Raw genomic sequence first — 14,604 nt, 5'->3', positions numbered from 1 at the left:
ATTTGTGTTGCTTTTGTTCAAAGAACGCATTTTTGTTTGTCATTAAAATCCCTCAAGGGAAACATAATGAAACGTAATGAAAAAATATTAAATATATATGAAGGTGTACTATTTTCATGTGAAAATATTCATTTAATATGCATATATATTCAATGTATGATTCAGGCTGCAGTATGTGTTTATTGATAGTATTGCACTCAAAATGTATTTTTTAAAACCTGTTTATCATGCTAGACAGGAAAAAAATGCAAAAAAAAATGTTTTACTAATGGTCTACTAATTAAAGTATATCAACAGGAAATAAAAAATATTAATTGATACATTTTAAATATTTAATTAATATATGTAAATAAATTGTATTTTTAAATTGTGAAACTCATCACGTTTTATTTACATAACATCTATATATCAGTATACTGTATATTTAAACTGCACTGTTCGTTTTCTTGATAGCTTTAAACTTTTGATGAATTTAAAATACATAAACTGATAGATTTTTTTTTTTACATATTTCTGAAAACATACCCCCAAAATCATTTGTTTTACTCATAATCCTAAGTAAAATACATTTCATACAATAGTAATAACTGTTTATTTTTGAATGTGAAAAATATATTCATTACTGTAACATACATCACACCTATTTACCAAATGCATTTCTTAAGCAATGTTTCTTGATAGCATTACCATAGTTTTTCACAGCATTTTTGTCATTTATTGTCCAAATTTGTTCTATTAGTGTCAAATGGACCATTTTTTGCCCACATTTTTTCAGATTTTTGTCAATTTTTCATCTATTTTTGTACCTTTTGTCCAATGTAACCTAAATTTGTACGCAGGTCTCAACACCATCACTAACCCAAGCTAAAGCAGTAGTAAAGTTGTTTATACAAGTATTCCCATCCGATAAGTGCCATTAAGATAGTTTTTAAAAGTGCAAAAAAATGTTGTGAAACTCTTTATTTGAACTCAATAAAGGCTACATTAGAAGACATTTCTATTGAAACTGTATAGAAGAAGAAAAATACAATTACAATAAAGAATGTTAATACAAAAACAAAAAAACCTTCATTTTTCACCTCAATTAGACAAAATATTTCAAAGTTAGTTTGCCAGCCTTCTTTCGTCTTCATTGGCTACGTTTTGGTTGTCCACAACACAAGTGTGTTTCTTAAACCCATTCTTAAAATGAAACTGTTTCTGACACACGTTGCACTGGAATGGTTTCTCGCCGGTGTGCGTTCTCATGTGCACTGCGATGTACCACTTGGTCGTAAACCCTTTAGCACACACCGGACACGAAAAGTGTTCCCTGCTCGAGTGTGACCTCATATGTCTTTTCAGAGCATAATGCCAAGTGAATTTCTTATCGCAAAACGAGCACACGAACGGTTTCTCTCCGGTGTGTTTTGCCATGTGTCTGTTTAAACGGGCAAGCTTTGCAAATGTTTTCCCGCATTCGGAGCAGTCAAACTTCTGGTTGTCGGAGTTGTTGACATTGTGTCGTCTTCTGTGTGATCGGAGCAGCCCTCTAGTCGGGAAACTTTCCGTACAAACAGAGCAGTTAAAAGCCTTCTGTGTTTGTTGGTGTGATTTCATGTGTCTCTTCATATTTCCCTTGGAGGAGAATATTTTATGACAAAACGAGCAACGGAAAGATTCCTCTCTTTCGTAATCGCAGTCGTCTTCTATATCTGACAGTGGAGCGAATGTACCGTCTGGGTCTGAGCGCCGTTGCTCATTGGGAGGTTTGTCGGGCAACATGAACCTGATGTCAGCCTCCTCCTCCTCTTCTGCCACTTCTGGCCATTGAGGCTGCTCCCCATCTTGATTGTTCCACACATCCTCCTCTTCCTTTTTAATGACGGGGTGCTCTGCAACTTGCTCCTCTTCTTGACTCTTCAACAACACCTGCTGCATGTCTACACCACACAAGGACAGCATCATTAATCAACAGCATGTGTTTCGGTAGACAAAAACAAGTTATATATATATACGTGTGTGTGTGTGTCTGAGTATGTATGCAAGTACAAGCGTGTTATATAGGAATAGAAACAAGTCCACCAACCTGCCTGCTGTACGGCACCATGGGACTTTAAAACGGCGCCCAGCAGTTGGCCTTGTCGCTCTTTCTCCTCCTTTGTTCGACTAAGTTCCTCCTCGTACTCCATTATGGTTCTTTCGAAAAGTTGATAAATTTCCTCTACGGCGAGGTTTAGTCGCTGCTTCATTAATTCTCTCAATATAGTGACTTTACACATTTTGACACGATCGATCTGGTTCTCTGCTTCGTAACGTGTTGCCAATTTGAACGTCTTTTGTATGTCGTTTGACGCTAGCAAGCTAAGCTAACGTGAACGCCTGTAAACTACTTCGCTTCGACGAGTTGAAGCTCAACGCCGCGACAGTTTTGTCTTGTGTAACACCTTAGACGTTTATGGTGCGGGAAGGACAAAAGTAACGAGGGAAAAAAAGGATCGATTAGCTTCAACTCGGGCGTGCTCTCTCGCTCAGTGACCAGTGGCTACTTCCGCATTTTTCTTCTTCTTCTGTTGATGTTTTTCAATGGTGTTTGACAAATAACGTTTTAGTTGCAATACCGCCCCCTACTGGTATACATGGATTGGTCGCTAAATTGACTGTCAAAAAAATTGTTAGATAAAAAGGTGAATTTCCCTTGTGGATAAATAAAGTATCCATCTATTACTACCACCACTATTACAACTGCCGCTCATACAAGCACTACTACTTCTTCTACCACTAATACAGCTACAACAACTTTCCAATGAACTTCATGTTTATTGTGTAAAACAGATGCTATGCTGTTGCAAAAGTATATTGGTCAAACTCTGGATCTTTTAATGAATTAACTGCAAGCAGACGGTGTACACGCAAACGGGAAAATGTGTCCGTGCATCCTCTCAAGGACAATTTCAAACAAGCGTAAATAAATACATTGTACATAGTTATTTTAAAAAAATGTACATATTAGAAAGCCACTTTCATTTAGTCACTTTCCAAGAAATACATTTGTGATAATGAAATTGTGGAAATCTATTCATTTCTCTATATGTCTGGTCAAACTATCAAACAATATTTGGCCCTCATTTGTTCATAAAGGAACCACACAAGATGATGCTACTTTGTGAGAATAATTTGTTTAATTTCATAGTACCAGATCTGCGACATAAGGTGCTGTAAAGAAAAGCATTGACAATATTTAAAATAACAATACAATCATAAATAACTAAATATCAGTAGGGCAACAATTTGAAAAACGAACTCTACAAAGCACTTTGCCTCAAGTATTGCGTTTTTTCTCTTCAGTTTTCTCTTGAACGCCATCGAATGCTTTCCTCTTACCATCATGGCGTGAAAAACAACGTTTCTGTAAGGTTGTTTTTTTTCTACGATTTTAGCAAGTTATTCATCAATATGTGATCATTTGGGGACATAACAGAGTGGATAATTCTCAGTGAAATAAAACTAATCTTGTCAGCTCGACTTCAAATGACCTAACACCTGAAGGGCTCAGAATGATTTTCAGGGAAACTCGCAGCTGCAGGGGAGCTGGGTGGTGTCTCCGATTGTACCGAAGCACTGGCCCTGTTTCTGGCTCTGGCTTGACTTTTGGCCTCTCTCCATTTCTTTCTTATGGCCCACTTTTCGATCTCACTGAGTTCGTGGACGCTCTTCTTCTTTCCAGTCTCTCTTTGTTTTTTCCATTTGTCCCTTTCTTTCTCAAGATACTTTTGTCTTCTGTCCGGGTCAGCATCACGACGTTCACGGTATCTCCTTGCTATCTCAGCTCCTTTTGATGAAATTCCTTGAAAAAGACAATTCAATATGTTCCCTTATACTCTTTAATTGGTGGTCCTGGGAAACTAGGCTTACTAAAACCAATATCGCATTAAAAAAAAAATATATATGTATATATCAGCTGTTGAAATATATGTGACCTAAACTGTTTGCATGTCTTTTACCGTCATGAATCATGTCCACCCTGTCATCCTGCCGCGTGTGTGCTCATGTGTTTTTTCACATCACACTTCGACGTAAAATCATTTCGCACAAATTAAACAGGAAAACGTTTTCTCGCCTGTGTGCATTGCCAGGTGTCTACTCAAACAACGCTTGGCGGCGAATCTTCACAAAGTGTACAAGCAAAAGGTTTCTCCCCACTGTGCCTCAACATGTGTTCCTTCAGATTTCCTTTCCTGGCAAAGATTTTGCTGCATTCAGAGCATTTAAAAAATTCTCCGTCAGCTTCTGTTGTCATGAGCTGACTCGAGGAGCTGGATGGAGGTGGAAGGCTTCTCCCCAATGTGCGTTCTCATGTGTTGTATCAGGTAGGGCCTGCGCGTTAAACCTTTGGCGCAAACTGGACAGGTAAAAGGTTTCTCATCTGAGTGCGTTCTCATGTGTTGGATGAGATACGATCTGCGAGTTAAACCTTTGGCACACACCGGACACGTGAAGGGTTTCTCACCTGTGTGTGTGCTCATGTGCATTTTCAATTCAAACCTAAAATGGAAACCTTTAGAGCAAACGGAACAAGAAAAGGGTTTCTCCTCTGTGTGTCTTCTCATGTGTTTTTTCATGTCAAACCTATCGCAGAATCTTTTGTCACAAACTGAACAGGAAAATGCTTTGTCTCCTGTGTGTATTAGCATGTGTCTGCTCATACAACTCTTGGAGGTGAATCTTTTATCGCAAACCGAGCAAGGAAACGGTTTCTCTCCGCTGTGTTTGATGTCAGTGTGATGTATCGTATCACCTTTAGCCAGCTCGCGAGTCTCCAAAGGTTCTCTGGTGTCGTCGCTGTGATCTGTGTCACTAGAGTGGGGCCTCATGTTCGTATCGGATAGTGAAGCAAAGTTGCCTGGTTGTGAGTGGAGATTGTCGCGGTGTCCCCCATCAGCTTCTGTTGTCATGTCTTGACTGAACTTGTCTCTTGGACTGTGATGAAGCTGTGACGGCTGACCTTCATGCCCTTCACTCTTCACATGGACACTAGTCAGTGTGAGCGTGATCACATCAGCCTCTTCCAGTCCTTGAAGCGGCACCCCATCCTGACTGCTCCACATGTGCTCTTCTTTAACGTGGGGCTGCTTTGGTTCTTGCCTCACACTGGAACTGCACTCCCGCTCTTCCTCACAATCCACCAGCACCTGCTGCACGTCTGAATGAAACGAGGACATCAAAATACACAATGTACAATTAAACTGATTATGTTTTCTGTAAAATACAACATCCGTAAATTACAATGGCTTAAAAGGAAATTCTCCGTTTCAAATGAGATCACTAGGGTGGGGCGAGTATCGATGCCAGGTATCAGTATCAGGCCGATATCTGACAGCAGATCAAATTTGTTTGGTTGTGAGTGGAGATCTCCGTAGTGTTGCCTGAGCTTCTCCTTCGTTGGAGTGTGATCAAGCTCTGACGACTAACCTTCTTCATCTTCACTCTTCACGTGTACCCCGGTCCATGGCAACATGTTGACAATGGCCTCCTCCTCCTCCAACCCTTGAAGCTGCTCCCCATCCCGGTGGCTCCACACGTCCGCTTCCTCCTTAGTGTAGGAGGGCTGTGATGGCTCCGTCTGCTGCTCAGAGGGAACCTCTTCTTCCTCCTGACTCTCCACCAACACCTGCTGCACGTCTGCACCACACATGGAAAACACAGCAGTGTGTCAGTGTACAAAGTTAAACTGCAAGGTGAGTATGAGCAAAAAATATAGTATTGAATGTCAGTCAGAAAGAAGCTTGGAGAGCTTTTTTGGAAAGGTGAAAAGACCAAATGAAGAGTCAGAAGAAGAGCCTTCAACTTCCAAGAGATAGGGAGTTGCGTTTAAGAGACCATAATAACAGCGGTTCTTCTGAAAATTTGAACCGTCATTGGATCTAATTTTTTGCTTTGTGTTGTAAGACAAAATTTGAGTTGCTACTGTGCTACTGTCAGAGCGTACAGGTAATTTTACCATATGATAACGTCTTTTTTTCCTAAAATTGCAAACTCACCCTTTAAATGTAAGCAGCTCACGACAGGTGTGATTTGCTAGTCGAGGTTTGCTGTACCAAGTTTTTTCTGACTAACCAATTAGAGGAAAATGCCAACACTCCACTGGGCAGATTAGAGATTGACATGATAACACATTGAGGCTGAAATCTGACAGGACCAAAAAAATACAAATACATCCACATACTAAAATCAGTATATCCAAGGAAAACGCTACGGAATGAAGACAATACACTGCTGGGAATAGATGGACACAATTTAATGGAACAAATATTGGGATTCAAGTTGTAAATTCAGTGATTCGTACAGTGCGTTTTAGGGGTCGCTCGACCTGAATTCTCTTTTTTTATGTTGTTTCCATGCTGGTTTGTTAAAAATTGCAACAAGAAGTACTGTGGGGGAAAAAACTATACAAACCTGCTTCTTGCGTTGGAACCTGAGCTTTGGGAACAACATCCAGAATTTCGCCTTGTCGTCGCTCCTTCTCCTGTTTGCCACGACAAAGTTCCTCCTCAAACTCTGCTATCGTCCTTTCAAACAGTTCAAATATCTCTTCGACGGCCACGTTTAGTCGCTGCTTCACCAACGTTCTCAGAATTCGGACTTTACACATTTTTTCACACGATGACGTTAGGTCGCTGCTAAGCTAGCGCCTCTGTCTGTTTGCAGCTAGCAAACCACGCTAACGTCTTCAAAGTCCACTTTGATTAGTTTATTTTTAAAAATGTGAAAGTCTTTTACTATAGAACCAAAGACGTGTGTTGACAGAAGCAAAAGGTCAATAAAAACAATAGAGTTCTTTCGTTGAAGCGACCTTCTCCGCAAACTGCCAGTAAAAAACTGCGGTGCTCCTTCTACTTCTTGAGTTGGAGTTGGAGATTGGAAAAAGCTTTTGGGAGCATTACCGCCACCTGTAGGACACATTTCATACTCCACCATCCACAGGCTTGGCATACGAACTAAAATCATCAAGAACATAGTCATTCCAACCATCATTTCAACACGATGTATTTTTATTTTTCAGGAAAGTGAAAAGCAGAAGGTAAAAGGTTCAAGCAAGGACTTATACTTCAAAGGACAAGTCAATCCAAACATATTATTTACAATAAACATATTATTGACAACAGGTTCCTCCCCACTGTGCAAATCTATTTGGTAATATTATAAAAATATTTCATATATGAATGTTGAACATTTATTGTTACGTTGATATATATTCATCCATATTTACTGTAATGTAATGTAATATGTAACCCAAGTATTACAAAAGCATGATGCTGAATTTCATTATCTACAGTTATTATTGGTATTATGATAAACTGTTTAATTAAACAATGTTTGAACGAAACTTTTCACAACTGACGTCATCGCAAGATAGCGGAACAAAAGTCCAAAGTGGGCGGGGTCGTAGTCCCCTTTTTCTATTTGTATGACGTAATTCTGATCAGTGGTGCACTGTGATTTGATTGGTCAAACTTTCACAGTTTTTGCCTCTACTCCGCCTCCCAGCCCGGATTAAAATTGTCAATGCGCGGTCCAGTGGAAAGTTTGTACGCAGACAGAAACAAACGTCTCCACCTTGTCGGGACAGACCAGCACAAGAGGAACCCACGACCACGAGCAACAGGTAAACTCACATTTTAAATCCGAAAATTCGGTTATTCTTTTTGAAACTGGCCTTTTAACTTTGAGCAGCAATTTTGCTAAACTAGCTAAATTGGCGTCACGTGCCCTTATTAGCTCGATCCGTGACCGAAATGTCACTTGTGTTAAATGTTTCGACTGTGTGAAAAGTTGTGATTACCGGTAATTGTTTTTTGCTAAACCACCCGAAAATGACATATCTGACAAATGTACTGACTCGTACTGACTCGCACTGAGCTCGTCATCTGGGGTAAAGTTCGTCATCCAGAAAGTGCAAGAGAAGTCAGCTGCCGAGTCACTACTACGTTGGTAACACTGCGATCTCTTCGGTCGACTATTTGACGTACGAATCTCTACACAAAGGACTAATATAACATTGTTGTATTTATGTAGTTAAAATGCTTCACAGTTCACGGTGGTGGGAAGTAACAAAGTACCAATACTTTTGATTGAGTTTTTTTTTTTCAGGTATCTGTACTTTACTAGTTTATTTATATTTCTAAACCTGATGTCATCAAATGCAATTCTATCAGCTTTGTGTTCAATTTAACAACCCTAAGTGGACAACAATAATACTTGCACCACACGTGCACATTTAGTCGTTCAATAACGCTCAATATTTTTTATCCTATTCATTTATGGGGTAATGAGTCGAATAATTAATTCCAAAAATATTTAGTAGCTGCAGCCCCAGTTTGATTGTTTGCTGTAATATTTTTTTCAATATAAAATGGTAGCCTTGGCTCAATATAGTTTGGGAAACCCTATGTAAGATAAGGGACGGTTGTTGTAAGAATGCTGGTTGTCAATATGACACTACTTTACGACTGCAGGTATCTCAACAGTTTCCTGCTGATATGCCAGTTGGCCCAAATATATCAAAGGTCATTTCAGCACAACAGCTTCTCTTTTCAGTTCATCATTTCAAAAGAATGCTGCAGAAAGACATCTAAGGGGTCAAATACGGTTTCATTTGTTATGTGTGGCTGTAGTATTCTTGTTTCTTTAAGTGATATAATAGCCTTCCCGTCGAACATAATCAGGGTTTCTCTAGAATTCCTCTCAAGTGAGTTTATCAGAGAGTCACAGTTGTAATAAAACCCGTGATCACTCAGTGCTTGTTGAAACGCGTTGCCCAACCTAGATGTTGCAACAAAATGACACTTTGCAGTCAGAGTGCACTGGGTGATGACAGCAACAGCAGAGAATTTCACCCTTGACCACATCAATGACGGTGAGCGGTTGCAATTATGGGGTAGTAAGGCAAATGCACTTTTGACAATGCAAATAAAGTTGCTGAAGTGTTACTATCTCAAGCAAACATGCTGTTACCAAATTACTGACTCAACAGAACCTTCAGTGATAGGTGGGTCGGGCCATCAGAGGCACATTTATGACCTGTGTGTGTGTGTAATAATTCATTCTATTTTCCTTGTTGCATTTCTCTTGGCTGCACTTCTTCCGATACATGTATGGCGGATTATTTATTTATTTTATTTTTTTTTTTTGACCAATCAGATTTCAACCTCTGTGTGTTGCCTTGCCAATCCAATGTGCCTTGGAATCGGAAGTGCTGGCTGACGTATATTCAACCATATTAGCAATGGGGCAGTTTGTGTAACATTTGTCCTCACAGGGCCAGTGCGCTGGCTCGCGATGACATCAGCATTTTTCTATCCTCTGACTGGTTGGTCAGACCAAAGATTGTTACAGTAAACTTTGATTAGCAAAACACATCTGTGGCGATCTCACTAACATATTTGATTTAATTATGTGTTGACATGCATGGTATTAGGTAATTATTGATTCTGAACTGCTCCGTATGATGTACTTAATCTTTCTTGTCAGATTGAATTCAAGAGTCACAATGGCAGACAGCGAGAAGACTGAGGCTGGAGCTGCAGCTAACGGGGAGCAACAGGTGAGGTTCACCGTTACCTAAAACACATTTTACAAAGCCTCTGAGCATTGTATTAGTGTTTTGTTTTTTTCGTCCCCTCCCGTAGAATGTTGTTTCTCGAGTCAGCAACTTGCCACTGGTGAGTTCGGCTTGTGGTGCGGTGTGCAATGCCTACACGAGCACCAAAGACAGCGTGCCCATGCTGAAGGGAGTGATGGATGTGGCGGAAAGTGGCGTCCGAACACTTGGAGCAGCTGCCGCTACGGGATCCAAGCCTCTGTTGAACATTATCGAACCACAACGTAGGTCTGGAGTTAAATAAAAGGGGTCTTCAGTTCATGACAATCCCGACATAGGATGTTCCCAGGTTATAAACGGCACAATGAAGTTGTTTGGGCAGCAGCGTAAAACGTCAGCATGAGAGGGCACACTCGCTTACCACCGTACTTACTGTTTTATTTGTGGAAAAGCTTTAGAAGTATTTTTCATACACCTTTACTGTCACGTCATGAATGTTCCATTAATGCCACAAGTCGTTGGCGTCATTGTTGTAACGTTTTGTGCCACGCAAAGCAAAATGTTATGCCGTGTGCTCTTCACAGTGGCAACAGTGAACGAATACGCCATGAAAGGGCTGGATAAGATGGAGGAGAAGCTGCCTATTCTTCAGCGGCCAGCGGAGAAGGTCAGACAGAAAGCTATTTTGCCACCAACATTTTGACCCATTTTTGTCCTTGACAGAGCCCTTTTATAGTTGGATCCTGATGACATCGGCTAATGCGGTCATATAATATGCAAGTGTACCTAATGAAGGGGCTGGTGATTTTAGTAAGACTTTAAATTATGGTTACAAACTAGTGAAGACACGTTCAATTCTGTTCTTACAAGTGGGGATGTAAAAGCAGTATTTGAAGTAAATATTTGTATGGAAGAAAAAAAACATTCTAGGCTGCAAGCAATGTTCCCTCTAATTTTCCATTCGACTTAGCATTCTCCAAAAATCCCTGACCATTCCTTGGACCGTAGTGATTAACAACAGACATGCACACGCCGGCCAAACCAGTATCACATCCGTCCAAAACCTGAGATCAGAACATGATACGTGATGTAGATATGTTATAGAAAAATGAAAACCCCCTATCTATCAAAATAGGACATATCATTGCTTTACTTTTATTTTAGCACACAGAGGTCATTGTAAGCATAATTAAGTGTCAATAGAATCTGTACAAATACGGTCCTATATTGTCCGCTCATAAATAATGGAAAACACCGACCCCATATTGATAACTAAACTTTAAAATACACATGACATTATTTTTCAACTGTCTTTTTTTCAGGTGGTGTCAGACACACTGGGAATGGTGTGCCAATCGGTGACGGGTGCCAAAGATGCCGTGGTTGGGGCCAAAGACACCGTGGTGGGGGTCGTGATGGGCGGTGTGGAGAAGACCCGGGCGGCTGTCAGCGAAGGCATCAACACCGTGATGGGCACCAGCGTGGGCCAGATGGTCAGCAGCGGCATGGGCCTGGCCCTCACTCGCTCCGAGGACTGGGTGGAGCAGAACCTGCCACTCACCGAGAGGGAGCTGGGTGGGTAGTCATTGGAACGGGTCCGTGGAAGACCAGGGGCATGGATTTTTGACATATTTTCAGAACGGCTTACGATACTGGCATAGCTAGTGAATTCGATTGGGGCACAGACAGACGGATCGTGTGTTGCTACTCTTCATAATCTCATTAAATGTTGTTTTTCAGCTGCTGTGGCTGAACCTGCCACCTACCAGGGTACCGTCTCCTCATCCAAGCCCAGCTACTTTGTCCGCCTGGGCAACCTCTCTGCCAAAGTGCAGGAGCGAGCCCTCCAGCAATCTCTGCTGCGCGCGCGACGGGCCAGAGATGCCACACATGCCGCGGTGGCCCAGATGACCAGTACTCTAGATCTGCTGGAGACTGCCCGTACCAGTATGGCTTCAGGCAGCAATCAAATAGGGGGCGCTATAGAGCAGCTGCAGCAGCGATGGACTGAGTGGAGCCAGAAGCAACTTGGAAGTGGGCAAGCTGAATCTGATGGGAGCCAGAATGAGGCGGAGGTCAGTGCTTTTAGAAGAACCTGATTATTGAATAAGGAATGTGAAAATAATTGTGTTTCTAATAAGGATAGACCGATATGCTTTTTTCAGGGCCGATACCGATTATTAGTAGTCAAGGAGGCCAATAACCGATATTTATTTGTAGAGAAAAGGGGTAGTAAAATGGAAAAATAAAAACTCCAACGTAGTTTAAATGCCTAAAGCCCATGTTTATTAAACAACTTTATTGATGTACAAGATCTTAAAGCTTTTGTAGATCTCAAAAAACGTTTTAAGTCTCACAAAAAAGTGCAAGGAGCTGCCGGGCTCAGCTGCAGGTCTTATAGCTCAATGAAAACAAACATCTCCTTACAGTAAAATGTTTTCTAAAAATCCACTATAACTGAAATGTTTATCTTCACACATCTTTGTTTTAAAGTTCAAAAACATAAAAGTGAATCCTCAAAGCAGCTACTAGCCAGAAAAATAAGCATGTTTCCAAGACCGGACTTTCACATGCAGTACTTTGCCGGCAATTTTTGCACCATGTACAGCACTTGGAGCGGTGGTTGTTTTAAAGTGCTCTATAAATAAAGTTGAGTTTAGCTTTTCATTATGTGGCTTACACACACACTGGCACTCACTCATGTCTTACTTTTATCACTATTTCCCGATATTATCAGCAACTTCTCTCAGGAGCCATGTCATTCACAAAGCAAATTAACTGTTGTGACATTGGGGGAGCGGTTAGCTTGAGCCGCATGGCAGCTTACTGTTGCGAGCAGAACTGCCCCTTGTGTTTATATGACATAGAAGGGCCCATAGTAATGTTACGAGTTATAGTAGACTGACATTTACTAAAATTTCGGCAAAGTCTATTGCATTACCTTGAAGCACTAACTCGCAGACTCCCGTCGTGTATGTGCCTAGATGGTCCAGGAGAAAGAGCGAGCAGGGAGCAAGCACGCAGCTTTATGCTGATTGGCTGTTACGCACTGCACAAGTAACTAATCAGATGGTGTTTTTGGCGGGCCAATCTGCCTATGGAGGCAGGGCCAGCCGTGAAGCAAACAGAGAAAAGCACGCCGCAGCAAGCACGCATAAAGCATTTAATTTATCGGCCTTAAAATGGAAAAAAACAAGGCAGATGCCGATAATCGGCCAATCCTTAGTTTCTAATACTGAATCAATTTATTGCTGTTGAATTAATCAATAAAATCCCCACAGTAAATGGGTTGACTGTTCTTGTTTTCCACAGCGTTTGGAGTGGCGCGTGCTCTCCATGGTGCGAGGTCTGAGCGAGCAGCTGCGTTCGGCAAGCTCCAACGTGGTGTCGAGTGCTCAGGGTCTGCCAGGAGCCGTGCAGGAGCAGCTGAGCAGAGCAAGACGCTCGGCCGACGAGCTGCAAGCCTCTTTGTCGGACACCAGCGCCCTCACGCCCCTCCTTCTGGAGAGGAGCCGTCACCACTTGACCCAAGTACAAATTTCCCCACCGCGTCTGTTTGTGACAGATTGGCTTGTGCCATGTGTTAAACGAAATTAATGTTATTTCCGCCAATTTTCTAGGTGCAACAGTCCCTGGATGGTGTCACAGAGTACTTACTCAACAACACACCACTCAACTGGCTGGTGGGACCCTTTGCCCCCATGGTCACAGAGAGGATGGCGGGAGAGTCGCAGCTGGCCGAGTAACTCCAGCAAAATTCAAATGCTTTTTAGTCTCGATTTTTTTTTTTCATTTTCAATAATTGTATTACATAGTATTAGATATCTACCCACTGCGAACAGTAAAAAAAAAAAAAAAAAGTAATTGACACCCCCTCAAATGTTTATAAATGTCTATATAGTTTGAACTATAAATATATCCTAAAACTTAATAATTTCAAACTCAATTTACAGAATTACCCTTAAAATTAAATGCCTTAAAAAATGTAGTGAGGGATAGCAAATAAATGAATAAGGGGCCTGTTACTCCAGATTTCACAAGATGCCGGCGTAATTTTTTGTAATGCATTAGATGAGTTGAAATCACCATGAGGTGCCTTGAGACTTTCCCTTTTCACCAAAAAAACATCCATTGAATTTAATATTCATTGAATTAATTTGGTGCTATACTGTTCGAAATGCATTGTCATGCACTCACACTTTAATATATTATGGTAATTGCAAGCAATAAACATGCAAACTGCAAAATATATTGAGCTTTCTGGCAGGGTGGACATTTTTGGCTAATGTTACAATTTAATGACCCCATGGTGCACCTTCACTTAGCAACATGAATCAGTTAGCAAGCTGATGGTGTACTAACAATGTTTTCAAATTTCTTAAAGGTTTCTATATCAGTTGATATTTCACTATGACATACTGACTATGGGCATACTAATACTAATACTAATCTTGACAACTTCGAAATGTACACATAATGTGAAAATTGTTGATTGTAAGTGTAAATATTTACTCCGCAACTTGCCACTGTTTCAGCCTTTTGAAGAAAATCAAAATACAGATCATGTCACTGAAAACTTCAACCCCATGACAATGTGGACACATGAAAATGTTCCATGAAAATAAAATATATCATGATCAACACGACTCGTTTTAAGAACGGACTTGCAGGCAATAAAACCATGTACAGTATTTTTTCACTCATTACATACTGTAGTTATCAGAGCAGTGTATGACATGCCAAAATCATGTGCAATCAATGAATACAAAATGGAGGTCATTTCAAGAGACTTGTCATTGTACTGGTGTTATTGTTTGCCATACACTGAATTTATTTAATGCACCCTAATGGACTTGTGGTCTAAGTCAATGCACTTTATTTAGAAGCATAATTGTCTGCCATTCAGTTTTTAAGTGTCCTTGTAAGTTGGCATACGCACATTTTGTAACCTTTTGTTTGTATGCTGTTTTAAAATTTCAGATGAGGTGAATAAATGTGGGTTAAGGAGTTACATGTTTTTGTAG

The 14,604-nt window shown here is 40.7% G+C and overlaps 3 protein-coding genes across 4 annotated transcripts; 1 reads left to right on the top strand and 2 right to left on the bottom strand.

Annotated features, from left to right (window-relative positions):
- Window positions 1-572: 572 nt before the first annotated feature.
- Window positions 573-2,538, bottom strand: LOC147138659 (uncharacterized). Its single transcript, XM_086047482.1, has 2 exons — window positions 2,069-2,538; window positions 573-1,922 (listed from the first exon to the last, which is right to left on the bottom strand). The coding sequence occupies exons 1-2, from the start codon at window positions 2,259-2,261 to the stop codon at window positions 1,105-1,107; spliced, it is 1,011 nt and encodes a 336-aa protein (XP_085903608.1). The 5' UTR covers window positions 2,262-2,538; the 3' UTR covers window positions 573-1,104.
- A 601-nt stretch (window positions 2,539-3,139) lies between these two features.
- Window positions 3,140-6,888, bottom strand: LOC147138658 (uncharacterized). Of its 2 annotated transcripts, XM_086048497.1 has the most exons (4): window positions 6,436-6,888; window positions 5,452-5,661; window positions 4,778-5,182; window positions 3,140-3,826 (listed from the first exon to the last, which is right to left on the bottom strand). In XM_086048497.1, the coding sequence occupies exons 1-4, from the start codon at window positions 6,629-6,631 to the stop codon at window positions 3,516-3,518; spliced, it is 1,122 nt and encodes a 373-aa protein (XP_085904623.1). In that variant the 5' UTR covers window positions 6,632-6,888; the 3' UTR covers window positions 3,140-3,515. The 2 variants fall into 2 exon arrangements, with proteins under 2 accessions (XP_085904623.1, XP_085904622.1); XM_086048496.1 differs by having other exon boundaries at window positions 3,678-5,182.
- Window positions 6,889-7,492: 604 nt separating this feature from the next.
- On the top strand, window positions 7,493-14,591 carry plin3 (perilipin 3). The gene is made up of 8 exons (XM_086046943.1): window positions 7,493-7,645; window positions 9,511-9,583; window positions 9,669-9,864; window positions 10,165-10,247; window positions 10,903-11,155; window positions 11,321-11,655; window positions 12,893-13,111; window positions 13,201-14,591. The coding sequence occupies exons 2-8, from the start codon at window positions 9,530-9,532 to the stop codon at window positions 13,324-13,326; spliced, it is 1,266 nt and encodes a 421-aa protein (XP_085903069.1). The 5' UTR covers window positions 7,493-7,645; window positions 9,511-9,529; the 3' UTR covers window positions 13,327-14,591.
- The last annotated feature ends 13 nt before the right edge of the window (window positions 14,592-14,604 follow it).

The sequence above is a fragment of the Filicampus tigris genome, chromosome 12 (genome assembly GCF_054856515.1).
Source record: "Filicampus tigris isolate MCC_2025a chromosome 12, RoL_Ftig_1.0, whole genome shotgun sequence".
In the NCBI taxonomy this organism is placed as follows: domain Eukaryota; kingdom Metazoa; phylum Chordata; class Actinopteri; order Syngnathiformes; family Syngnathidae; genus Filicampus; species Filicampus tigris.
Note: the sequence above shows the minus strand (reverse complement) of the source record. Positions and strands in the feature narration are given on the sequence as shown.